This window comes from Calypte anna, chromosome 2, assembly GCF_003957555.1.
Source record: "Calypte anna isolate BGI_N300 chromosome 2, bCalAnn1_v1.p, whole genome shotgun sequence".
NCBI classification, from domain to species: Eukaryota; Metazoa; Chordata; class Aves; order Apodiformes; family Trochilidae; genus Calypte; species Calypte anna.
This window is the reverse complement of record NC_044245.1, coordinates 41,029,226-41,056,578: the sequence shown is the minus strand read 5'-3', so window position 1 is coordinate 41,056,578 and position 27,353 is coordinate 41,029,226. Positions and strand designations below refer to the sequence as shown.

Below are 27,353 nucleotides of genomic sequence, written 5' to 3'. Positions count from 1 at the left end.
ATATCCAGAGTAAATATTTAAAGATTAAATTGTTACGACCACATTTATGTTATGATCATCATATGAATACTGTTGTTTTCTTATAAGAGCAGGAATAATAAATCTTGAGGGATAATATTTCTTTAATTTTAGAGCATTTTTCAAAGATGGAAGTAGGTAGCTAGTAGCAATATTATACAGTGGAGGAGTCCAAAGAACTGAAGCCATAATGAGCATATAGACTGGAGTTGTGACAAAAACCAGATAAATCCGAAAGAGAAATTAAGCAGAAACATTTAATTGCAAGGAAGATTATCCACTGGTATACATGAAATAGAAAAGAGGTGGCATTTTTTTTTTCTGTCTTCAGAAAGTCTTTAAATCACTGTTGAAATCTATATTTTAGTAAAAGATAGGTATTACGTCTGCATTAGGTAAATGGGTGTACTTCAACTGACATAAAAGTAGCCAGGGAAAATGATCTTCAGGTCTTAAATATTCTAAAGCTAGAAGACAGGTTAGATTAGTATGAAGATCTCTTAGCACCTCCTTATGTTTTACTTTTCATCCTTCTGTAGCAACATGTTCACTAGTTTCTTTAATTTATTTTGCTAATTTAATTCCAGGAATTCTAAGACCCATCCTAAGACTGAAGCTGCAACCTTTTCAGCTTTCAGAGACAGCTAACAGAATTTCTTGACTTTGGTTGTTTGCTGGTAACAGCATCATAACATTATTTTATGACAGTTTGTGTTGGACAAATTTTCTCATGTTACTGGAAAAGAATAGTATGAACATTCAGTCATTTCCACCCAGACCCAGGCTGATTTATGCTACTGTCTTCACAGTCTCAGGTTAAGTATTATACTGGTGCCCGCCAGCAGAGCAATACTTGACTGTCTGACTGTCAGCATTTCCATCATAAATTTTGGTTTTCAGAGGCTTATGACTCTGTTGTAAAATGTCGCTTGGGGGGTGAATCTTGCAAGGTCGTTTTAAATTACAAGACAGCAAACAAAATAAAAAAGTTAGTGGTGTCTCTTTCTTTGCACTTTATCATTTAAAAGGACTTATAAAACACTTGCTCTTTTCTTCAGTTGAGTATAGTACACATATGCATGGTATTATCAATATTAGCATCTCTGTAAGGAATATACTTAAATAATACTTGACTAATAGTTTACTGTGGGTTTATAAAATGCAATTTTTATTTCATTGATTCAGTGGTATCAGTAAGCCCCTGCCCAAGGTATATCTCAACACCTCCTTGCTCCCTTCTCCACATCTCAAGAAGTTCATCAATTAAACTCACAGTACCCTAGCCTTGAATTTAGAAAATTGTTCAGCCAAATTATCTGATGGCTTCCAACTTTCTTTCCTTGTTCCTTCCTCCTGACCTTTAAGGGCTTCATAACCATTTTCATGTTATGGAGTCCCACTGATACGCATTCTGGCATTCTGCTCCACCTGTTCCTCTCTGGAATTTGCTTCTCCCTGAAAGGGCAGGTCCGTGCTTGGCAATTTTTTTAAGGGTGTACTGAGTCTACAGGTATTTGGTCCAGGTTGCAATGCCAGATGGAAATATGAGGGTCTCAGAGATACATTCTCCCACAGTTCTCCCCAGCACCCTGCAGTGATCTGTGAGCCCCTTCCACAGAGGCCTTTCAATGGAAATTTATCACCCCACCTTCAATCACTGGGACATTTTTCAGCTATTGTACAAAGCCTTTGAGGCATGTTTGGGATTTCCAGTTTCATTTGAGATATCCAATTATAAAGCGATTTCCTATGTAAGATGCAGGATGTGACAGATCATTCTACTGTCTGAAAGCAGGAATGATCCTAAGAACATCTAAGCCTGCACTACCATCTCAGGTGATGGAGTTATTCTACCTAAAGTGAAAGCACCTTTTCAACTACCTTCAACTAAGCATTTAAATAGGGAAGAACAAGCATTTCCCCTCTTCACAAATTCATCCTTAAACTGCCTGGATATTTTCTGTCCCTTGATGCTGCTGACACTTCTCTTCCTCCAAAGTAGCACCATCACTGATCCTGAGAAGTCTTCCTCTAAACATTTCCCCTTTCATTTAGCAAAACAGCACTGCTGCTTTGGCTCTATTTTGACTGTATTACTTCTTTATCTTCTAACAACTTAACATATGGAATGCACTTTTTATGGGCCTGTGGAAAGCCAGGTCTTCCAGCACAAACGTACCTCTTTATAAGTGATAACAGAGACTCAGGTTGACATTTAAAGTTTTCCTCCATGCTTTCAGTACCTTCTCCTATCCTGTAATTTCAGACTCCTTCAGAGACCTCACTTACTACTTCTGATCTGCTTTTTTAGTCACACCGCTAAACATTGCTACTATACTGTTTGCAAAACATAAATCATAAGAGATCAGCTTTAAAAATCATATCTAAAAAAAAATCTTCAAATTCAGTTTCTATGGCTTTTTTTTCTTTTTTAGGGGAGCTCTTTTGGAAGGTGAAAGACTATTTTTAAGGACAGTTCTAAGCTCTGAGGAATCGACTTAAACTTTTTAAATGAAATATCAGGTGCTGAAATAATTAGACAACTCCCAGCAACAAGGATTTAAGAGAAACACCTACAGTTTTAAGTCTTGTGATCAAATCTTGTACGAGGGCAACAGCACTGTGCCACTTCGTCTTTGTACATGCAATCTTCCAACAGGCTGAATTCAAAGCTTCTCTTCTGCAGACCCTCCTTTTTCCAATGCCCTGCTTCTAGTAAGTATTTCTACCCCCTGCTCCTCCTCCTCATAATTTTTGTCTCTCTGCTGATAGCCTGTCTAGTCCCAGCTTCTGCTTGCTGATGTCAGCAGAAACCCATGCTGCCAAATGACAACTGCAACAGAAGCCCCACAGAATGCCAGCTGCCATGGAGAGCCTGGAGCTGGGTAGCTTTGAAGTACAAGGCACAGGAAAGGGGCAAAGTAGAGGAGGGTGTCCAGAGGCTATGGCAGTTTCCTTTCATAGTTTAAACCTTCCTTTCTCCAGGCCCTTGCTCCTAACTCCCCTCCTCAAAATTTCCCCTGGGATGTACCTAAGCACAGTTGGGTTCAAGCCACAGTAAAATGCTCTGGAAAGCTTTGGGAAAATCTGTTCTGTTGCTTTTGAGGGATGCAAAAGAGAGGAAATGCTTTCACAGGTTAAGAACTAGAGCTAGCTTTGAACATGCAATCTGTAAAGGAGGCTGAAAAATGTGGCCAGACGCTGCTCAGATAATTTTGATCCAAGAACATTTGAAGGTACCCAGGTTATAAATGATTAAGTAGCCACCTGCAATACTATGAAACTGCTATCACACCCATTTAGGAGAAAAATCTGGCAATAGCTGTCTACCATAAGCCTTCACTTCCAATTTCTTTTTGAATATACACATTTTGAGATTGACTGTTCACATAACCAGGCAGTATCAAATGGGAATTTTAATCTTCATAGAACTTAATAAGATGAAACCATCAAATTTCAAAATTGCTGGATGTTGCATCATTTTAGCATATGCAAAGCTAACTTTTTCTCCTGTGCTTCTGTGTCTCAGTTAAGAGCTATACTCAGCAGCATAGCACATTCAGCAGGAAAGATATATTGTGATAAAAGGCCCCAGGTCAGAAGGTGTGATAGCCAGGAACACCACACAGGTTACTGCTTTGAACTTAATCTGGACTGAAAAACAGCTGTCATCCCCTACCTATACAATACATATACCCCCTCCTCAGTGTGTGCTCACGCTGTAGGCACACTAGAATGAAACCTTTAGGATTACAAATAAAGCTAAATTCATCTATTTGAACATGCAGAAAAAATACCAAATAGCTCTTTATTACAAGAAGAGGGTCAGGTGGTCACATAATTAAAGCTCGTTCTCATAATTCTGCAAAGACAAGAATCAACATTCAGCTATGGTTATAAAATCCTGACCACTCATGTAGATTTGTTATCAGCTGTATATTTTGATGGAGCAATGGTTTCACCCCGCTGTCATTTGCATGGTGATTTACACAACCTTCATGTTAGATCACTAAAGGTTTTTTTGAAATATGTTACATAATTGAATGTTTTCAGAAACAAAGTCAATTTTTAAAAATGCAAGTTTATCCACGAGCTATGCAAATCCATATTTAGTGAGCTAGAAAATTTCATGTTATTATCTGCAAGACTGCATAAGGAACAGCTTTCTCTTTCAGCTTAAATGTTTTGCCTTTATCCATTTCCTTTTGAATTCAGACAATATTATCTTATTCTTTGAGCATGATGATCTTTCACATCAAGGGCAAAGGTAATACTACATTGTCACTTATCTTGCAAGATACCTTCTTAGCATAGAGTACCCCATTTTACTCAGTGGTGTTATGACATGAACTCAAGTGCTGTGATATACTAAGATACAGTGTATTTCAAGAAAATCTGCAAGATGACTAAGTCATTTTGCCTCCTCTACAAAGCACAATGTTATGAATGTTCTGTAGAAACAACTTGTTGGGATTTTTTCTTCCTCTTCTTTTGAAGCAGAAGACTGATTTACAGCACAATTGCAAATTTCTCTTTTTATTTGTTTTTTCAATGCCTTTCTATATATAGCACTCTACTGCTTGGCTTTTCAAAATAAACTATTTCATTTAAGAATGCTTCAAGCTGAAGAGAATCTAAGTAAATATTCCCTGAGGGTAAACATGGAAACTTGTCTATCTGTATGGACAATGAAGTACATGGTAATAATATGTTGCCCATTCTGACTTAAATAGCTCATAACAAGCCTCTGACAGGGCTTGTTATATGCAAATATTTCTTCTCTAAGCTCTTCTCACAGGCGTGAGTTTCCTGTGCTTTCAAGGAAGCCATGTTTCTTCATTCATAGTTCCTTCCCTTTACTCTTCCAACTGCTAAATTCATATTTTTCTGTTGCAAAATTTTTGCTTAACATTTAAAGTTTCTTCACCAAATGTACACTTTTGGCTGTAGGATATTTACTATTATCCAAATTCAATACTGCATGGATTGCTCACTGTTCCTAGCAATTTTTATTTCTGTACACGTATCATACAACGAACTAATCTTTTACAGGAAATAAATTAACATCCTTCTGCATTGGTCTTCTTCAGCCCAGTGGAAAGAACAGACACATGATCTGGTATAGGTGCTGCTCTTAATTTTCCATAGCTATGGGGCTTTAGAGTTATGGAACAGACAGCATTTGCAAAGGACCAAAGCCAAAAAAGTGTGCATGACTCAAAAAAGCATAAAGGTTTCACCTGGCAAAGCCGACTCCTCTGCTGACTCCATTAGCATCTCTTAATATTCTGGTGGAAATGACATGTCCAAAGGGTTTCAGCATATTCTCCAGTTCCTGCTCATCCATGGAAACAGGTAAATTTGAGATGTATAGATTTGTGGGATCTTGCTCTTGTTGCTATGATAAAATAAGAGAAATTCTCAGTTAGGCTTAGCACAACAAAATAGCTCATACAACAAGGCTATTCAAAATAGGACCAAGCCAAGAACATATTGCATTACAAGCAACAGTGGGCAATTTGTTCATGATAACAACATATTTGCCAAATTTCTCCAAACCCTCACACATTCACTTAATTCTGTGAGTGACTACTCTTACTGGATTCAGTGACGCTACTCATTTAAAGAAAATTAGTTTCATGCACAAGCTTTCTTGGGTTTGTGTCCTAAATTAGCAAACAGATTGTGAAGAAAACATGATTTCTACAAACTGGTCACTGTTAACATAAATAAAGAAAGAAAAGTCAACACATGTTTTATGCAGATGTACTTTCCAGCCCACAAACTTCTCATTCACTTGGTTCATCAGGAGCAAGGTTGGCTGAAAACAGAGAACACTTTGAATAGTATCTTTTCCTTTTCTCTCACCATCATAAATATCTTCATTTATAATGTTCAAAAGGACCTAACTGAGTGGGGGGCAGTTCTTCCGTCCAGTCAAAGGTCCCTGGGAGATAGGTCTCATGTTTATTCTCAGACTGCATCAAAATATCTTACAAAATAAAGCCTGTAGCATGACTAATCAAGCCAACAAATTTCAAGACAGCCTTCTCTTTCTATTTCTAATTTTTCAGCTAACTTTCCATTTTGGTAACAGTTCCAACTTCTATTCTAGGTTGCTGAACTACTGCATAGAAACATGAAAGAGGCATAGATGCTATATCTAAAATAGGAGTATTAAAGCAGTAAATAAGAACATTGTCAACAGATGACCAGGTCTGGATTATACTAAATCAATTTAGTTAGGCTCCTACAAATGTTCATGGCTCTGATTCCATTTTCATTGCTACGGATTTTACATAATATCTGACTACCTGTCAGTACAAGCCTGATCAGGATCAAGCATGACTACATAGTTTTAGCTAATGCTTGATAACCAAAAGTGTAAGATACAACCTATATGCTGTGCAGTAAGCCAGGCAATACTTCACCTGACAAACTCTTCTGAGACAGACTTTTTGATTCTTTTTCATTACACATTTTAATGGGCAGAATGAATTTTTACTTGTGCAACACTGAGATTTATAGGACAACAGTATTAGGGTTTTTTTTTGCTTTGTAATATACTAAAACCAGATTAATAACCTTGCAGCAGCAACACAGCCTTACTCTGAAGGGATTACACAGAGTCCTGCAGCCATCTTCCCTAGTTTAACTAAACTAGTTTCAAATTGCACTGCATTAAAATCACTGTAGATGTGTCTTGTGAAACACAAAGAATCATATATTCTATTTCTAGAAGACGTATCAAGACAGGACAGAACTGAGATGTCTGCTCCATCACTATCTTGCATATTCAAGGCCTTCAAAAATGGAGGAAGAGATTGTTACAAGCTGTGATTCACACACTCCATCTTTACAGGTACAAGACTGACTAAACAAAGTCTAGCTTAGCTAACTATCTGAATCTGAAGTCAAAGAAATTTTTCAGCTTCCATTACCCGAGGCTCAAGTGAAATTTGAGCCCTTCAGATGGGAAGAAAAGCTGCAAATGGATACCCCAAGGGTCCAAAATCAGGAGGCATGTAATACCGTTTTACTGCATAATTTGGATTCTGACCTAAGAACTGTGAACACTTGCCTTTGGACATACTGCTTAATGGCCATTGCATTTGAGCTTTGCATCTCCAGACCCATTATCCCACGAAATAACACATTACCATGCAGGTTGAATTCCCCCCTATTTTACAAAACAGAAATAAAAGAACCAAGTAGACACATTTTCAAGCTGCTGTCCATAAAACTATACCCAGTTATTACCATGCCTTATAGTAACAGGCAGATGCAAGGAAAACCACACACACAAAAATGGTGAATTTACTGCAGATTAAACTGGATTTACAAACCTCAAATCTAGAAAAACATTCTTTCCCTTTCCAGTCATCTTTCCCTGCAGTCATCTTCCTTTCTCTGACCTCCATTTACATTACCTACAGATCCAAAAGCTAGTTCCCCTCCAATAACCAAAAGATATTAGTAGCAGTTCAGAACTGGTACAGTATTGACAATATAAGGAAAATCATGCAAACAGTCCTGGAGGGAAGATAGGCAAGAAAAGAGAGAAATATGAGCTTCAGAACACAGTTCTAGCCTTGGGAAAAATAAAAATAAAAACAAAGCCTCAAACATTTTATTTTTCTTTTACTTTTTTTTCCTACATATTCCCTCTTTCTGTGTGCAAACTATTTCAGTTTTATTGCTTGTTACTTTTTTTTCTCTCCACACAGCCTACAGAAAAAAACCCCAAAACAATAAAAAGATATAGACAAGAAAGCATCTCCACTGTTACTAAGTACTTTGAAACTGTGAGCAAAGAAAGCAGTTAAAGCAGAGGCATTGTAGAAGCAAATCAAAGTAGAAAGGTTTGTAATTCCAATAGGCACAGTATTTCAGAAGTAATTACATTGTTATGCAAACTGCTACCCATTGATTGGTTTAAGACTTTGATTAATCAACCAATCTGTGCTTAACAACTGACATCCTTTGTCAATATTTAGGAAAAAATCTACAAGTCTTATGCAGATGACATCCCCGTAGCCAAAGGACAGACTAATATGAAAAAAGCAGAGTTACGCATCAGTAACTTCACAACAGCCCTTGCTTTCACTGAAGCAATTCAGTCCTACAGAATATTAAAATGAGAACTCTGTTTTGACTACTCAATTTTCAAACTGGAGCAAACAAGATAAATAAGAACCTCTGCCAATATGTCTCACTTCTGGAGTAGTAATGCATAAGTCTTTTAAGAGTGTTAGAGATTAAATATTTCTGTTTTAATTATTTGTGGAAAGTTGAGCAACCCTTTGAGGATGAGTAAAAGAGTAACAGGGCATAGCCGCACTCTCACAAGGATTTACCAAGCCTATCTTCTATCAACGTGATAAACAAAAGCTGCAAGGAGAGACAGATGAGACCACTCGTGCAATGCAATGGTGTTTTCTAAGAAAGGGAAAAGATTACACGTTGTTTTTCCTTACTACACAAATATAGCATTTAGAGAAATACCCCTTTCATTGAGAGAGAAATACCACACCATAGAAGCTGTATCTCACACCACTAACTGAAACAAGATAAAATGCTTTCCCAGCAACAAAGCTTGGAGCTGAGCAGGCTTTATGGGAGCAGTGTGGAGCCTGGATGCCCTGCCACCATGCAGTGAGACCCCAAAGCCACCCACCCTCACACACCCCTGTTTCTCAGGCTTGTTGACCCCTCCCAACCTCTTGCATCAGGGCTCCTCCTGATCTTTTTTGGTTGCATGGAGATATCCTCTGCAGCACAGAGGTGCTGACACATGCTTCTAATTTTGCCTGAGCCTTGTCATCCCAGATTCCCAAGCTCCTGCATGATGTACTCACTGCCCTGGCCCAGTGTCACTGCTGAGTTTTCCAGTGTGAAAGGCAGGCATCCTATTTTTGAAAATGTGGCTGTTTTTTGACAAGATGAGAGTAACCAGAACCGTAAGTCCAAGCACCCTGAAAACCACTAGCCTTTCATAATCCTAACTAGTTGACAGTCAGGTTTCTGTGCTCGGTGAAAGATCACATCCCACAGTTCCAGGACTGGGGCAATGGTGGCATCCAAATCCACACAGCAAGGCACAGTCTCCCTCTCTGCTCTCTTTAATTATTTCTGTGGCTTTTCACTATGCATTAAAAAAAAAAAATCCCATTTGTTATTGTTTCTGGTCCCAAACAGCACTGACTGACCAGTCCTCATCAAAAGAGCTGACAGCCCTTCCTCATTTGTGTGATACTCATGTTCACTTCAGAACTGTGTTTTGCTCTCAGTCCCTCAATATTTTCTACAAGAGCAGAAGGCGTGGGGCTGCAGAAAGCCACGCACTCCCTGCAAACACACCACTAAGCCTCAGATGCCCCACAGCTGATGACTTAAAGCCACCTCAGTGAGGCCACCAGCCAAGGAGGAGGAGCCGCCACCACCACATGGGCTTTGCAGCCCTGTCACGGTTTAACGCTGGCCCAGCAATTAAATTGAATGTCAGATGCTCTCTATTAATTGCCCTTCCCTCCCTGATAAAGGAAGGAGAGAGAATAAGGGAGAGAGATTTATGGGTTGGAAACTAAACTACACAGCTTTAATGAAAAGTAATGATAAAAAGAAAAAACAATTATACATATATACAGGAAAATGATACCACGTTCTTCCCGCCTTTCCCCCAGTAGCTCTCATGTCACTACCGAGGCTTCAGGGCAGCCCTGGGAAAGTCCAGGCTGGACTCCTGGGGCCAGCAGCAATTGGGAGCTGAAGGCAGGAACACACAGATTGAAGCTGGCATGGGTCAGAACCACAGGCAGATGAACGGATGGAATCCTCCCAGGATGCCAAAGCAAAGAATGGCAGGCGAATAAGGGCAAAGGAGAAGAAGAAAAGGAGAGGGAAGAGGGCTTGACCCTTGTGATCCCTCAGATTTACACTATGATGTGTATGGGATGGAATACTCTCTTTGGTCAATTTTGGTCATTTATCTTGTCTGCTCCTTGGTAAAGGAGTGTTGCAGGTGTGACCTCTTTACTCCTTTTCTCTTTCTGGAGCCCAAAATGTTCCTCAGAACTGAGCAGTGTCCTTGGTTCTGCATAACATGCTCTAGCAGTAACTATAAACATTGAGCATTACCAGTCCTAGAAGCAGACACTGACTGAAGCTTGCTGTTAACTCCAGCAAGTACAGGTCCTTACAAAAGACTTAGCTGAAAGCAAAATTACAAGACGGAAAATTACCTCTATCCTGGCCCAAACCTGGACAAGCCTCTGTCCCGCTTTCCCTCTCCAGACCACACCAGAGACACTGGGCCTGTCCCTCGCCACAGGGGAATGCTATGCCTGTTGACACAGCCTTCCCAAAGCACAGAGCCTCTCAGGTTTAACCTCCCACATGTGAAACGGGCCCCCCAAGGGGAGCCAGGGGCAGCCTCTGCAGCCAGCTGCTGCCCTGGGGGCTGGGAGGGGGCTGCTGGGAGCAGCGGAGGGCGAGCAGTGGTGTGAGCCTCATGGCTCTCCTGCCTTTCCCAGGCCCCGTGTGCCAAACGCAGCTAATTAATGGGTACAAGACCAGGCCAAGTTGCTGCTTTCTCAAAGGGAGCGGGAAGGCAGCTGTGGAGCCTGCTGTGTGTGCCAGCTGCAAAAGCATCATGCTCAAGGCATGCAAACTCTCAAGTGCAGTCTCAAGGCACCATCAAACGCCTGCTCCTGGCCGGCCTCACTGAAGTTCATTTTACCCAAAATCTCCCATTCGGCAGCCCGAGGAGCTGTCACATTTTCCAAGTAAAGCTTGCACTTGCATCACAGCCCTGGAGAAACCAGGGCAAACGTCTCCAGTCAGCCCCAGCCCTCTGAAAACCTGACACTGCCTTACATCCCAGATGGAATTCATTCTGGGGTCCTGGTGTGTGCCAGTCTAGTGGGCACATAGAGTGCCACAGAGGGCCAACAACCACAGAAAAGAAATTACACCAATTGAAGCTTCTCTCCAGACAAGAGCCGAGGTTTTTGCAACTCACTTGGCTCCCAGCCTTTTTCACCATTGCTGTAGCCCAAACACCTCAGTTGCTCTGGGGACATTACCTGCATGCACACATTGCAGTCAAGCTATTCTAGTGTGCATGACGGACACTCCCAACCTGGCCAAAACCACAGCTAGTAGGGTTTAAAACTGCGAAGACTGCAAACAGTAGGCCAAAATAAAGTTTCCAATTAGCTCAGAGCATTTTCAGCATTCGGCAGCAGGCGTCCTGCTGCAAGGCTCTGGAGTTCAGCAATCAGGAGCAATTGTACTGGGGAAAGAGCCAGAAATTTTGTTACTGCCTTTTAGCAAGAACTGGCCCAGTCACTCAGGTCCCAAGACCTCTGCCAAGGAGGCAGAAGAAGTTTATAATGCAGAGGATTCAAAACATGCTACACTAACAGCATTTGAAATGGATAAAACCCAGCGGAGGGCGTACTGCAGCTCATGCTGTTTGCTCTGCTGAACCCTCCCAGCCACTCTTGAAAGAAAGGACAGTGCTCAGATGGGATTTTCCCTCCCATCTTGAGATAATCTTTGGAAGGAATGCACGACAAGCTGAAAGAACAATTACTGCTAGTGCGAGAAGAGGCCGAGCCTCTTTACGTAGTACATTTAGTAATGCATTCTTTAAAGGCTTGTAGGGAGGGGTAGGCAGTTTTTGGCTACGTTATTTTTTTCCCCAAAAGAACTCAAACCTCCTGTAATCTCAGTAGGCCTGGAAACTGAGTATGTTTGGTTTATTTGGGAACCCTGTGTACCAATTCTTTTTGTTCAACCAAAAATATTTCTCCCTAGAGAAGCTTGATCTAGGAAGCTGAGCACTGATTAATAGGTTCAAAAGATTCCTTTTTCTATCTTCCAAATTTTTCTGGAAATATAACTTTGTATGTGGATCAGCATGAGATTCTGCACTCCTCTTTTTAGAGACATAATCAATATTTATATTAATACATCATGCTTCTCTTTAATGAACTGAAGCTTCACCATACTAACATTGACACAGGCCAAGATCACAGTTCACCTTTAGAAGCCCAGTCCTGTTTTTCTGAACATTTTGGACCCAAGTTCAAATCACTCCCAATTAGTATTTTCCCAAAACTAGTTTATCTCTGTCTAATGGCTACCGCTCAGATCTGCAGTCTATGAATGTAATTTCTTTCCTCCTTTAAAGATCTGAGTTGAACTTGTCTGCCCTTGACATAAAAACAGTCATGATCTTTATGGAAGCCATTTATGTGGAACCATTTACATGAAACCAGATCATTTATATGCCATTTCATAAATTTTTCAGTGTTTGCTCAGTATTTAGAAAACTGTATTTGTATGGTACCATCGATCTAATCTTCGGTTTATTAGATTATTTCTAAACTGGATTCTATACAAGCCACTGATCTTAAATGAAATTTATAGGAGACATGTAATATTCTCTCTCAGTAGATTCATATTCAATATCCCTTCTTGTTGTTTTATTATTTAATATATGCTTAGTGCTGCAGATCATGAGAACTTTCCACAACATCTGAAACAGATATTAATTTGGAAACTGATTTGATATGCATCCTCAATCTGAATTTGAGGATTTTTTTTTCTCCACAGTTTTCTAGTGTTTCTCCTTTTATTCCTGCTGTTATTTCACATTAGAGCTAGTGTGGTACATTTTTGCACATATGTGAAAGATGCCTGGTTTCCAAATAAAGTAAGCTACAGAATTTATAACTCAGGTGTTTAACTTCTGATCTAATATCTAAAGTCTGCGAGCAACATTAGGAGTGGTTCTCTCTTCCACTACCTATCCAAATGTGTCAGGGTTTTCCTAAATTAGCTAGCACAGTAAAATAGGATGAATATGGGCTGGTGGTAAGAAAGTCACCCCAAACTCCAGCACCTCCTGGTGTCAGATGGCAGGAAACCCTGAAACTCTTTTCCTCCCTCTCAGTGGGAGTGGGAGAAAGAGGTTCTGTGCAGTGGTTGGGGACTGAGATCTTGCCAGCTAACACCTACCTCGTGCCTTTCAAATCAATGAAGAAACAGTGACTTCAATTAAGTTACAGGAGCCCTGCTTTAAAAGTTTTTTCATATTACGGTTTCTTTTATAAAAAGAAGGAACAAACAAGCTGAAGCCACAAGAAAAATCCTATAGCAATAGTTAAGACCATACAGCCTTTCCGAATTGATAATGACATATTCTGTGTCATCATTGCAGGAATACAGGTGAACAGAATGAATCAAGCACAGCTGCCAGTGTTCCCTTTGACTTTTTACTGGCTTATTTGCTTCCCTTTTGTGTGGGCACATCTTTAACAGTGTAGACAGCTAAATCAATGGCCAGTTAACTATTGATCCCTGGCTGGCTGTACTCTCATGCTGAACAGCACACCAAAAGGCTTACAACACTGTACAGGAAGCCTAAACTTTACATGGATTTTATTACTGCACTAACTAGCAATAATCCAGCAGATCCAGTAGAAGGAAACTGGTAAAAGCAATGCTGGCAGTTTTTGTCAAGAGTCCATCCAAAGCCCCTTGCAGCAGGCACTGCCAGAAGCAGTAGCTATCTCCCCAACCAAGACTGTGTCTAAACAATGAGGGTCTCACAGGGAAAATACTGCTGAGCAGAAGACATTGGAGTATTCAAAGAAGCTTATTTTGTCTTAGGTGCCTTCAAAAGAATCTGTACTGTTTGATGGCCTTCCAATAAGCCAAGATTTAACATCCACTTCATGGTAGCCACTGTGCTTTTTTTAACTGAGTGCTGACTCTGTTTCATAAAGTATCTCTCTTCTGTACCCAATCCTACCTGACTTTCAGACAGCCATAGCTCAAAATTTACTAGCAATGTGTTTTTCTTCCCCAGCACTGCAGAACATTTGGCCTTAGCACAATGATGCCACCATTGTACAGCAATAATGAAGCCAAATCCATCAAACATTATATCTAAAACAGTAACTGCAGCATGCATTTTCTGTACCACTTTGTTTGTCAACAACTCAGGTCAAAAGCCTGTTAAAAATGACAAGGACACTTTTTGAAAAGACATGGTCATTCTACACATGAACATAAAAACCTCAAGTGCTAATTTGAAGAAAAGCATTTTCCCAGTGATCTTCAAAAGCATTTTATTTTGATTTGCATAAGTAAATTCAAGCACTTATGAGCTTTATAATGACCCAACAAAAGGAACATATTTCCTGGGATCATCTCAGAAAAGTCAGATGCGACTTGAGCAGTCAGCTTTACTGTGCCATCACTCAAACACTCTTTGCAGTTACTTCTTAAACAAAGCATAGGTTAAAGCTTGCCCTACCAAATTTTGTCAAAAAAATGCAAACTAACAAATTGCTAGAAAAACATGACCTAATAAGAGAAAAAGAATAAAAGTATTGTAGGAAATGATTTGTCACAAATACTGGTATCAGCTCCACACCAAAGTATTATTTATAAGCACCGCTTTAATTAAAAACATGAACTTTAAAAAGAGTTCACAGTTTATATATGCACAAGATCTCTTCTCACTGTGCAAACTAACAGGGCACTGAGCTGTGCCATGCTATGTAAGCCGGACTCAGCTTTCTTTTAATTAAGTTTGTTCATGGACAGCACAGCATTTGCTAAAGCTAAATATTGCTGGAACTGAATTGTTATTGGTCTGTCCAGCACAGAGCTGCTGCAGAGCCTTCAATCAGGCATTTGATCTGCCAATGGTGATTTGATTTGCCCTTCGTCTTGCGTGGCAAATATGGTCACTATGGTTGGTGCCTTGAGAGCATTTTGTAAGATACATGGTACCTCATTTTCTTTCCACAAAATACAACCATAACCAGAACCATCACAGATTGATATAAAACCCTCTTTTTCATTCTTCTTCCATTACAGGGTGAGATTTTTAGAGCTCTTCCTAGTTTTCCTAGAAAAGAAATTCCAGTTTCCTACCCACAAAGTACACTGCAGCCAAAAAGGCAGCTCAACCTCTGCAAAAATAGTTGTGTCACTCTAGCTTCGAAGCCATTCAGCTGCCTCTATATTGCCTTCCATGCTTTTTTAATGACAACTTTGCTATCTATGTTGCTGTTAAATAAGAATCAATTAATCACCTCAGATTACCTGATGCCTGTCCATATGACAATTTCTGGAATAATCTCCTAGCTGTTACCCATAACCTAGAAACTCACTCATGACCTCTGCAAGCAAAAGGCTGATTTGCCAAATAAACCACAAAGTGGAACATCTTACCTAATTTATGTTGATTTGTCACTGTGTTGTAGCAAATTTAAGACACAGTGTCCTATAGCACATTAGACAATATTGCATCATGTGTATTTATTTCCTTTATACCACATTGGGTAAATGACATGCTGATACATTTATATTTTCCAGGATATTCTTACTGTGGGTTTTTTTTAAGACAGGAGTCAAGTTCTTTGCCCCTGCACAGTGTCAACAAATCTTTCAATGTAACTCCAACTTCTTGCATTCTCATTGAATTGTGTTTTACATAAGTGTCCCACAGAAGGGTGCATTTGTGTGTGTGTGTGTGTGTATACTTAGACAAAGAAGAGGTCACAAAAGAAATTATTTGCTTCACAGAGGACATGGCATGAAAACAGGCCATACTATAAGCCTTACATTATCAATAGCGGGGGAAAGAAAGCTAATTCAGGCTAAAATGCCATATGCACTAAATCAATAAAATTAAATTGACAGCTTCACTTAAAGTGCTCTTAAAAAAAGCCTTAAAACATGCACAGAACACATCCTGCTATCATGGGTTCTTTTGATTATTTGGTGTTCTGAAAAACACAATAGTCTTTACTACCTCAAGTGCCAGGGACACTAACTAGTTGAAATGTAATTTTTTGTATGCAAAACATTCAGTGAAAAAACGTCCAACTGTAGTAACATCTAAAAAAAAAAATGTTAGTTTTGCTCCACTTAAAATCATTATATTCTCAAATATCTGACATTAGCAGCAAGAGTTTTAAGACAAAACTAAGACAATACAGATCTATGAATTTTACAGTTGTCCTTTATGTAAGCTGAAATTTGGAAAATCACAATAAAAGAACAAAAAGCAGGATTTGTGTACAAAGCAATAGATTCTAGGATAAACATTTAAAATTATTACAGAATTTCTAGACAATTGTGCTCTTTTACTCTACGTTTATCAAGGCACCATCTCTTAAGCCATGGTCTGGTGACACCTGGAGTTGATTTGGCTCTGCTATTTTCTGCTATTTTCAAGCAAATTTCTCTGTTCTTATTATATTAACAGTGGACTGATGGGATTACAAATGATAATGGAAATAAATATTTTTCTACCTTGTCTACCTCAGGATACAATAATACCACTCACACAGTGCAGGCAAAATCTATCATTGTAGAGAGAAAACTTGGACTCCTCAGACTGCATTGAGATCAACCTGTGGATAAATCCCCCCCCATATAGTTTGTGGAGATTGTCCCAGGTGATAGAGCAGAGTTTGAATGTTGCTCCTTGAGCTCTAAAAAGGAAGCAATGGGACTTTCTAAATGACAGGAGTGTGGCAAAGGAGGAGTTTCACTGTCTGATCTTCCAGTGTCCACAGGATATGGTAATGAAGCAGCAGAGGCACAAGTTCCATATGTTTTCTTGCACACATAACCTATACTTGGCCAGCGTGGTTTCAGGACTTTCTGGCCACTATCTGTAGCAGGTTTCTCCCAGTATTAGCTTTCTCATGGCCTGATCCTTCTCTACTTTCATTAATCCTCACCAATTTTCATAGGTGTCATTTGGCAGCATCAGGATCTGTCCTTAGAAAATATTTTCAAAGTAAATTTGATTACTAAAGATACAAAAAACCCCAAACAAGTGGATGTATCTCCGAAATTGCCAACAAAATGAAGACAACACAGGTTTGAAATGCTACAAATGCTCATGGGGTTAAATAATTATCAATGCTGCATCTATTGGCAGATCAATAGGAATTTATGAGTTTCTCTTCAGAAGCTTTTCTAGGTTGGGACTGTGTCAGGAAACTCAGATTTCTTCATGTAAAATTCAAAGCCTTAGCATTTAACTGTCTACACTTACACTGGAAAAAGACTGTGGCTATTAACGGTAGTAAATTATCAGCACTGGGAAAGCATTAGAAGCTTTAAGAGGACTTTTTGGGACAGTATAATGCTTTTTAATATTTGACCTAGTGACCTGAAGGCGAATTCAAGCAACACAGAAATCCCATGTGATTACTTGTGAAGAAAACCGAACACTTTCTCTTTCCACGTTTTACGTTACTTCCTATAAACGATAAATGCAGCCAGAATATTCTTGTCTGGGAATTCCTGTTGGGATAAAGGTTGAGGTCTACTTAGCCTGAGTCCATACAAACTGCTAGAGAACAGTTATTCATCTTGATGCACATGCCAGAAATGAAACCCTAGTAGTCCTTGAGGATACATCAACTTTCAGGGAGTCTAGATCCTTTTAAATACTGCAGAAACTAAAGAAAAAAAAATCTACATAGATACTGCTTAAGGAAAACAAAATCCCTCGTAAAACACAGTCTTGACAGTTTTATTTTGAGAAATCCGTATTTAACACTTACAATAATACCATTCCCAGTTAAGATAAGTCACAACTCACAAAACACACACTGCAGAGATATCATCCTTTTCCTAAATGCATCAGACAGGAAAAGGCAATCAAGTCAATGTTTCAAATGTGACAAGTGACAGTAATCACTCAAGAAGCATGACAACAATACCACATTTTCCCTGTGCTTGGAATTCCCAGTGCCGAGTCAGCAAGTCCCAGCAGAGGATTACCAAAAAGGTTTTGAAAAACTCAATTTCCACCTTCACAGATGAAAATGAGAAAATACTATTAATAAGCAGGGAAACTAAAGCTCTGCTTTATTTAAAACATAAAATATTACAGAGGCAGGGTTGAATTGCTGTCACTGCTGAACACCCCTGCACAGACCAGCTGAGCTGTCTGCCCTGTCCTCAGCACCCATGAGAGCAGCTCTTGCCCTGTATGACAAGATTTTAAAGAAATTAAGATTAGGATTCAACAGCAAGAAAACCAGGAAAAAAAATCTTAATGTCGAGGCGGAAATCCTGCAGCTTTGCCAAATCAAGAAGGCACAATCCCATGCTCTCCAGTCCAGAGTCTCAGCAGTGCTGGCACTGTCCCACCAAGTTTTTGCCAACAGAGAAGCCTAAAGCTGCAGGCAATGTCAAAAAGCAGTCTAGACAGCAGGTAGCCTGCAGGGGAGGCTGGGAGGTGTGTGGCCACCTCCGGTCCTGCTCTGGCCTCAGCTGACCTGGGGCTATGCTCAGCTGCAGGGGAGCAGCAGAGGTTACAATTAATGAGAAAGGCAGGACAATGGCACGAGGTGCGTGTGGTGTGTTGGCCTTGGCTGGAAGCCAGGTGCCTACCAAGCTGATCTATCATTCCCCTCCTCAGCTGGAGGGTGGGGAGAATAATATGACAAAAGGCTCATGGGTCCAGATATGGACAGGGAGATCAGTCAGCAATTACCATCATGGGCAAAACAGACTCTGCTTGGGGACATTAGTTTAATTTATTACCAGTCAAATCAGAGTAGAGTAATGAGAAATAAAACAAAAGAAAAACCTCCCAGCCCCTACCTCTCCCTGCTCTCCTGCGCTCTGTGTCACTCCTGATTTTCTTTACTTCCTGCCAGGCCAGTGGAATAGGGATGGGGAGCAGGGGTTGTGGCTATTTCATCACACGTCTCTGCCACTCCTTTCTCCTCAGTAGAGAGGACTCCATAGCCTCTTCCTCTGCTCCAGCATAGGGTTACTCCCATGGAAGACCCTCCAGAAACTCCTACAGCCTCACTCCTTCCCATGGGCTGCAGCTCTTAATTTACTGCTGAGAACATGTGAATGAAACAACTGCAGAGATCAAGGACAGTGAAGAAAGAGTGGGAGGAGGTGCTCCTGGTGCCAGAGCAGAAATTCCCCTGCAGCCTGTGGTCAAGACCATGGTGAAGCTGTGGCCCTGCAGCCCATGGTGTTGAATGGTGGAGCAGACATTCACTTGCAGCCCATGAAGAACCCCCCAGGTCAAGCAGATGGATGTCCCTGAAGAAGGCTATGACATTTCTGAGAGCTTATGCTGGAGCAGACTTCTGGCAGAACCTGTGACCCCATGCAGAAAGAAGCCCAATTTGGAGTGGGTTTGCTGGCAGGACTTTTGACCTCATGGGGAACCCACACTGGAGCAGTCTGTCCCTGAAGGACCAAACCATGTGAGCAGAGCATGAAAGCTTCAATTATCTCCCCTAATTCAAGTTTATATTATGCTTTGTGTAAATAGAAAACTGGGATCTGAATGACCCAATGCATCAGCTGGACATTTAGGGAAAGCCAGAGGAGAGTAGCAGACAATCCTACAGCAGTACAGTGCTGGGGGGGAAAACAAAGATAGAGGGGGTAGTAAGAGAAACATGGTTCTCTTATCAGTGGATGAAAGCAGAGGGGAGAGGGAATTGTATTGTGCTTTGCCATCTACAAAGAACATAGTCTGTCCACAAGACACAGGGCAATGAGCCAGAAAGGAGTCTGAATTCTCTTACTTTCCAAAAAAAAAAACCCAAGGAAATTGTGAATTCTACATGAGTGTTTTCTTACAAACTTTTCATTAGCTCCTCTCACCTTCTATAGTCACAGGAGTTCTAGGTTTTCCAAGCCAATGAATGCTTCCAGTTGTATATTCACATAAAAAAGAAAAAGTCAATAATTTTCTGGAGAAGAAAGTGGAAAACCACTCAGAAATTAGAATAGATATTGTAAGGTGGAAAACATTGCCAATTCTACCCACCTGCTGAGGATCAAGACGGGAAATATTGTGAGCTGTGAGGAGCAATGACCTAGTCCTTTTGTGGAGAGGAAAAATAATTTTTCTCTGCTCACAAAACCAATATGAGAAGGCACATTGCTGTTCTTTCAGCAAAAATTAAGAGATTTGAGAAGGCAAATAAGCAAAGATGCCTGGCATTTGAAATGAAACAAGGCACACAGTTGTCAGCAGTCAGATGGTCAGATGCAGCAGAACTACAGAGGGCATCAGAGGAGCTCTGCAGCACAGGGCTGTTCATAAGACAGCAAGGACAAGTTCAAAGGCCTTGCTGCATGAACACTGCCTGCCTGCAAAAGCTCATGCAGGTCAGCTCCTTTGTAAGAAAGAGAACATGAGGCAAACTGTACAGGAAGGGCATCAAATGATAAAAGATGATAGCAAAGACTGAATAATACTAGAAGTTGAAATTCAAGGTAGAGCACAGTGCTTGAACCCGAGTACATGTGACCAGGCTGTGTGGAAGGAAGAAAGGAAGAAGGAGATGCTTCAAGTCCTGTAACTGTTTTTCCTTCTGTTTCCAGAAATCTAGACTTGATCACTCTGCCTAGCACACAGCTGGCTGTGACTGCTTTTGACTGTACTAAGCTGGCCTGTGAGAAAAGGCATTGGCATTCCAATATTGAGCTCTCCCTGGCTCATACTTACCTTTTCTTCTTATATCTACACAATAGTTCAGCTGTGGCCAATATAATTATGAATAGGCATTTGCCTGTGTATGCATGGGAATGATATGTTTGAGTACAGCTTGATATTGCATACGTAACAACCAAATGTACTATATACATAAAAGTGCATTCCAGTTTAAGCATGCTTTCAGCTTTGAAAATCTGGGTGAACAGATGCATACCCAGACTACCAAAAAAGGAGGCACATTTGCAATTATGCATATATATGTGTGAATGTATATACAAAGGAGGTATCCCACCATATAGCCATTTAATGTGCTTAGCTGGTGGTATGCTTCTGTGGGATTAAATCTATTTGCCTGTGATCACATGTTACATTTATTTGTGTATGTGTATAAAACATTCATATAAAAACTGACGGCTGTATCAATCCATCAAGTGAAGGCTGTTATTTTCCTCTTTCTCACTTATAAATTCTAAGCAACTCTAAGAACTTACTGCAGTAAAACAGCTGTGAGACAAGCTACAAAGGCATTCCTTGGTTCCCAGACCAGAAAGGAATTACAAAGACACCATTTTGGATGTAGGGTCTGTTTGGGAATTAAAGGCAAAGGAGAATCTGCAAGCAATGTAGAAGGAGTGGGCTTCCTCCTAGGATGGTGAAAGCTGGACCTTTTGTTAGTCCTTAAATGCTCTGAGTAATTTTGCTCCAGATTTAGAATATTTTTTTTAAACTAAAAAGGCAATATTAAGGAAAGGAACCTGAGCTATTGAATATCTTAACCTTCTGGATTACCCCTCCCAGGCACTATATTTGCAGCTTGTTTTCAAACTGGTTTTAGTGAAAAGAAAAATTGAATATCTCAAACTCTCAGCTATCCAATATTGCATCACGAGGGCAAATTAGAAGTGTTTTATCAGAGGGACACTCCTTATGGCAGTATTGATAGTGGTATCAGCAGTTGCTGGCATAAGCAAAAAAAATCACCCAATACTTAAGAAACAACTTCAATTTTTAAGGAGGTAAAATGCACTTGTTCCTAAAGGAGGTAAGTACTGAAAGGTAACAATGACTTTAAGTGGATGCCTATGAAATTCCTGAGCTTGCTGGTAAAGTTCCCATCATGACTGTAGCAGTTCCTGGTGGCTTACAGTAAAACACAGACAGCTGTGGATGTGCATGCACTTTTCACATGCCATGTAAACTCTTTAAACCTAAGGAACCAAACTTGATAGTTTAGTCCTGAGAAATGTGTGCTTCATTCAACTTCAACCAATAGACCAAGACAGTGTTACATGTCTTCTCTGGGCACAACCCTCCCTGTAAAAAAAACAACAAAAAACCTCACCCCTATCTTCTAAATATGGAAGCTGGTCAGATCTACATAAAATCCCTTAAAAACTCTATGTTTCCCAAGAGCAAAATAAATATCCACTGGATCCCACTGAGTAATGTCTCAGCCTGATGTTGACTCAGTTGTGGATCTGCAGATCAGTGACAGTCACAGACAGATGAACAAGAGCAGCCTGAGCAGCCTCAGGATGGGATCTGACATGCTGAGGCTTCCCAGCCTTACCCTGCCAGGGAAGGGACGAGGATGGCTCATCTGAGAAAAGCATCAACAGCCTCTGGAGCTTGTTTGTTTTTTAAGGGAAATAGCTTCAAGTTGTTTGACCCTATTATTGCAGATCAATCAATTCAACCTGCTAGGCTGCCTCTCACAGGTTCCTGAGATACTACACTGTTCTGACAGATCAAGCAGTTCCCAGAGAAAGTGGAAAGAAGTACAAGTCATTTGCATTTACTCTGCTGTTAATTTTAAAGCCTCAAAACATTGGAAGAGTTCAAAACAGTGAAGTGTGGAAAAAATATTTTGAGGCATCCAACCAAATCAGGTCATACAGAGAAAGAGGAAGAAAATAAAAAACATACAACTAGACTCTGTCACTTGAGATACATGAAGAAAACCATGTTGCTGCTCTGTCCCAATGCTGCTGATCTTCATAAAGATTTTTTTCAATTTTGCTAAACCTGTCGCCCATCCAATAGGATCCAAAATTAACATGAAGAAAAAGAAATACTATTCAGAGACAAAGCACACTTGAAACCAAGGCCCTGACTACTTTGGAACAATTAAAGCACAGCCTGGGTATATTAATCACAGTCTTCTGGCATGGTTCCAGGTTGGGCAATTACAGTCTGCCTATCTCAAATTCTCTCCAGAGTTTCAAATGCAAGAGTTATTTGTGATTTCCTTCCTATAAAAAGTGTTGTTTAGTGCAGCCAGTAAAGACTGGTTTCATTCAAGTGATGGGTGAATGACCCACATTGACTATAGAAAATGTGTAAAAGCACTTTGGGATCCTTCAGGAAGAAGGACACTTATTATATGGTCATTTTACAGTGCTTTTATTATTCTAGGAGGAAGTACTCCTATCTAGATGTTTCTTCACATGCCTTTTAGTAATCAAGTAGTTCAGAGTTTGGACTTTTTTTTTTCTAAAAACTAAATTAGGCTAGGTTATTTTTTCTGTAAATTCAAGATGATAGATTTGAAATGCAAGCACTGTATTGCTAGACAGTTTAGGAAAACATGCATAACTTCTTCTACTTTGAAAACTATTCCGATAATTCTTTGAGCCAAAATGATTAATGATTTATTATGAGGCTCATTAATCAAAACTGTGTGTGCATGTTTTTTAAAGGACCAATTCTACTGTTCAAGTCAATTAGGTCCTCTAAAGCTATTATATTGGTAAGGAGCCACAATATTGCCAAGACTTCCTGCAATATTGCTGAGACTTCCCCGTGTGTATTTAGAGTATAAAATAAATGCTATTATTCAGGAGATACTGAATTGCTAAGCTTCTTAAATTTGTACAATTGGGAACTTGAAGTACATTAAAATGCTGAAACTCATTAAGAGCCCTTTTCACAGCTGCAAAATTGTTGGCATTCACAGCACCGTGCAGAACAATAAAACATTCCCCACACCTTTGAAGAGGGCAACTTCCGTTCCTCTAGCTCTGCTTTAATGAATCACTGAGGCAGAACTGGTATCTAACCTCGCCGTCAACCTCTTCCATTGAAAGGGAGAAACAAAAAGCCACAACAATGCTAATATTCTGAACAGAAAAGTAAAATATGTGAGCATACTGTACTAACCCTCCCCCAAGACAAACCCCTCAGCTATCGCTGCCTGTTAGGATACAGTTCAATTCTCTCCATCAACACCAAACAAAACACCTTCAGAGGCAGAAAACAAGCCATGTTTTTCACCCAAGCCACCCACCAAACTATGCCTAGGAAGACTGTTTCCTTGGGTATCATTTTGCTGGACCCAAAGCACAGGACTCAGCATTTTTGGTGGGTGTTTTTGCTAATGCCAGCTGTTTGTGGTCACTCTGTGTGCTGAAAACGTCCTCCTGCCACATTCACTGAGGGCACAGATGCTGTGCTTGCAAAGTGGCACCACAACAAACAGCCCAGGTCCTCAGAAAACCTGTGGATACTCTGTATTTTTCTCCTACAACTTCTCCAGCAGACACACGGCACTGGTATTGATGGTCAAAAGACAGCTCTTTCCTAAGATTTAGCAAAATTTCATCTTTCTCCAGCTGCATCAGGCTAATGAGTGCTCAACCCTTCTCAGCCAGAAGCCAGCCACTTTGCATACCGAGCAACTATGAACCACACTTAAAAAAATTCTTCTCTTTGATCTGATAACAGCATGTTCTGCCTCCTCCTCAGTCAGGAGGGTCACAACTGGACCTCTTAGTATCTACATGTCTCACCAACCCCAGGGTTAAGAAGTCTTATTAATGCTAGTGTGCATCAGTCTGACTTCTCCAGCTGAAGGATCTGCTTCTAAGTAAATTTCCACTGGGCCACCTACCTTGCTTCATTTCCTATTTGAAAAACAGAAGAAAAAAAATCCAGTAACTGACCAAAAATTGTCAGTAAGAACTATGGGAATAGGGATCACCCTAGAGATTTCACAAGATTCATCGTAAGCTTGGCATTGGACAAAACTGAAAGAAAGAGTCTTGGGACTATTTTTTAGCGTCTTAAATTCTATGTGCAAACTCTATCTTTCTATTCCAAACTACTCCCCAAAGCAAAGAGTGGATAGTCTCCCAGAGAAGGAGAAACTGTTCCCTTTTCTCATCTAAACATTTTTTGAAACGAATGGAGGAAAGTACCGTGCCAAACTGGTGAAGATGATTATGTATTTCAGAAGTGGGTTTGAAAGATTCAACAAGAGATATTAATATCAAAGATTACAGAATTAATTACAGAAAAAAAGGGGGTTTTGCATGAATGTTCCTGTGTACATCAAACAAACTCGAAGAAAGGAACATTATGATGGAAGATCAGAGTATGACAAAATCAAGGCATGTGGTTAAAGCAAAAGATGTTTTGATAGTGTACACATGGAGGTGGTTTTGTTACAGGCAATAAAGGTTTCAAAACTTTGCTGAAGAATACTCCTCCATCCCTATGGATCTTGACAAAACACAATATAATTGCATTTGAAATCTAACTATTTTGGCACACAATTCTGAGTCCATATCTTCATCTGGGAATACCCAACACATGCCAAGTGAGGCGAGCAGGAAATCCTGACTACTGATGATAACAGGAGTGCATCCACATGCATTCCGCACCCCCATGCTGTCATCACATTTCCCAGCTGCTTCCCAGCCACCTAGAGAAACATGGGAGCAGCCACCATTGGCACCTGGCTAGTATCAGTACAGACAAAGGAGGTGTCTGTCTCTGTGTCAAACACTGAAAGTGATGCAGCAGTGGCAAATCCCAACTTTTCTCCCTGGAAACAGACCCAGTAAGAGAAGGCCTGTACCAGTTTCAGCTGGCCAGTTCTTTAAGGTTTGGAACTGACTGATATTCACATAAAGACAATAAAAAGAAGAAGGAAGAGAGTCCTCTGAGCTTTTCAGCACATAATTCTGCCAGAAGATTTTGCCATCTGATCAGAAAAACTGTCCCCAGAAGAAAAAGAAATGTTTTTAACAGCATTTCACCCTTCCAGCGTTTTGGATTTCTCTCTTGAAACCATCTTATTCCTTCTATTGGATCATTTTGTTATAACAAACCAGGGTGTCCAAGCTTACAGCTTTAAGTATAAATAAAAGAGTATGCAACAAGAGGCTTTCAGGGAAGCATTCTCTGTTGAATTCATCCCTCTTGCTATGTCCAACAGAGCTTAACACCTTCCACCTTCAAGTCATGCTGTGCAAGCTGTCTTTTACAGACCACCTGGGAATTTCATTGTCCTATAATTTAAAATGAGTGCACTTCTGCAATGTCGTATTTTGTGAGCACTTTATACTGAACGATAACTTTATAACACAATCTTAAAAACAAGCTGAATTTATTCAAGCTAAGTTTTTGTTCTCTTGGAAAGCAACAGAACTGTGCTTATGGGCAAGGAATGCAAATAAGAATTCCCCATCCTGTATGATCAAGTACACATCCACAGGTATGACAATCTTATTTATTCTAGAGAATATTCTAGAAAATAAACTCAGAAGAAAACACCATGCCCATTAAAGCATGTCCTGAAGTGCAATATCTATAGTTTTTTAATACATTCAGGGATAGTGACTCCTCCCCAGGTAGCCTGTTCTAGTGCTTGACCACTATGTCAGCAAATAAATTCTTCCTAATATCTTATCTAAGCCTCCCCTGGCACAAAATCAGGCCATTTCTTCTAGTCCTATCATTATTTACTTGGGACAAGAGACCAACACCCATCTCACTACAACCTCCTTTCAAGCAGTTGTAGAGAGTGAGTAATTGCAGAGTGAAGTTGTACAGAGTGAATGAAGTTGAATAATACTGGGCATTTGGATCTGAAGGCACACGGTGGTAATTAAAGCCACTTGTTAATAACTGAACTGTACACAAAGGCAAAGGTATATCTGCAAATGTCTTCATAACCACACCATGGAAGTCTGGATGGATACTTTATATAATCCAGTCCGGCCCTAGAAAGAAAAGCAGAAAGAGACTTCCCTGATTTTAAACACAGGGCCTTCAAGTATAAGATATTTTCCATTTTTCAAAATGACCTTTAAAAACAGTTTAAATTATTATTTTTTTAAATTAATTATATTTTGGGCATTAATGAGGATTGTGCTTTCCAAAAAGAAAAAAAGAAAGCCTGAATATTTTCCAGGTGTTTTCCACACTGGAAAAAAAAACCCAAACAAACCAACATTGGAGACTCACAACAGAAATATGAATATTTCTGTGCAGTCTTTGCTTGCTAAACTGACTACTACTGTAGGAGTGCAATTGCCTTGGGTGACAGCACCTTCACCTTCCCAGGCTGCACTGGGACACAGTGGCAGAAAGCAGAGCTGGGAGTAGGTACCTCATCACATACAGTTTCCCTCCAGCATATGGGAGACATTTAAGAGCTGCTTTAGCTAAAGTTTGTGTCATAAGGGACCTCAGTTATGCTAGTTATGCAAATAATGGTGCTGAAGTCCATGGAAACAGGCAAAGAGGACTGAGTGGATTGCAGACCTCAGCCTGAGAACTGTGTACAGTTTTGAAAGCTTTTTCTTCATGCTGCCTACATTGGACCTTTTAGAGATGGAAACGAGAGGAAGAAGTAGTTCTAAACAACTAGACTAAATTTTACTTTGCTATCTAAGTAAGCCCAAATATTTTTGGCTAAGAGTGTGGGTTATTTTTGCTTTCACTCCAAAGTAAGTTTCAGCTAGATCCTAGAAGCCACTTTCAGCAGCTGAAAGTCACACCGTCCCTTCAGACCTCACTCTCA

At 40.1% G+C, this 27,353-nt stretch overlaps 1 protein-coding gene across 2 annotated transcripts in view; it reads right to left on the bottom strand.

Moving 5' to 3' along the window:
* RBMS3 (RNA binding motif single stranded interacting protein 3) overlaps positions 1 to 27,353 on the bottom strand; it is a 706,020-nt gene that overhangs the window by 142,212 nt on the left and 536,455 nt on the right. For both annotated transcript variants that reach the window (XM_030445801.1, XM_008504366.2), the window contains one exon: positions 5,259 to 5,416. In XM_030445801.1, the coding sequence (XP_030301661.1) occupies positions 5,259 to 5,416 (158 nt within the window). The remainder of the gene's footprint in view (positions 1 to 5,258; positions 5,417 to 27,353) is intronic.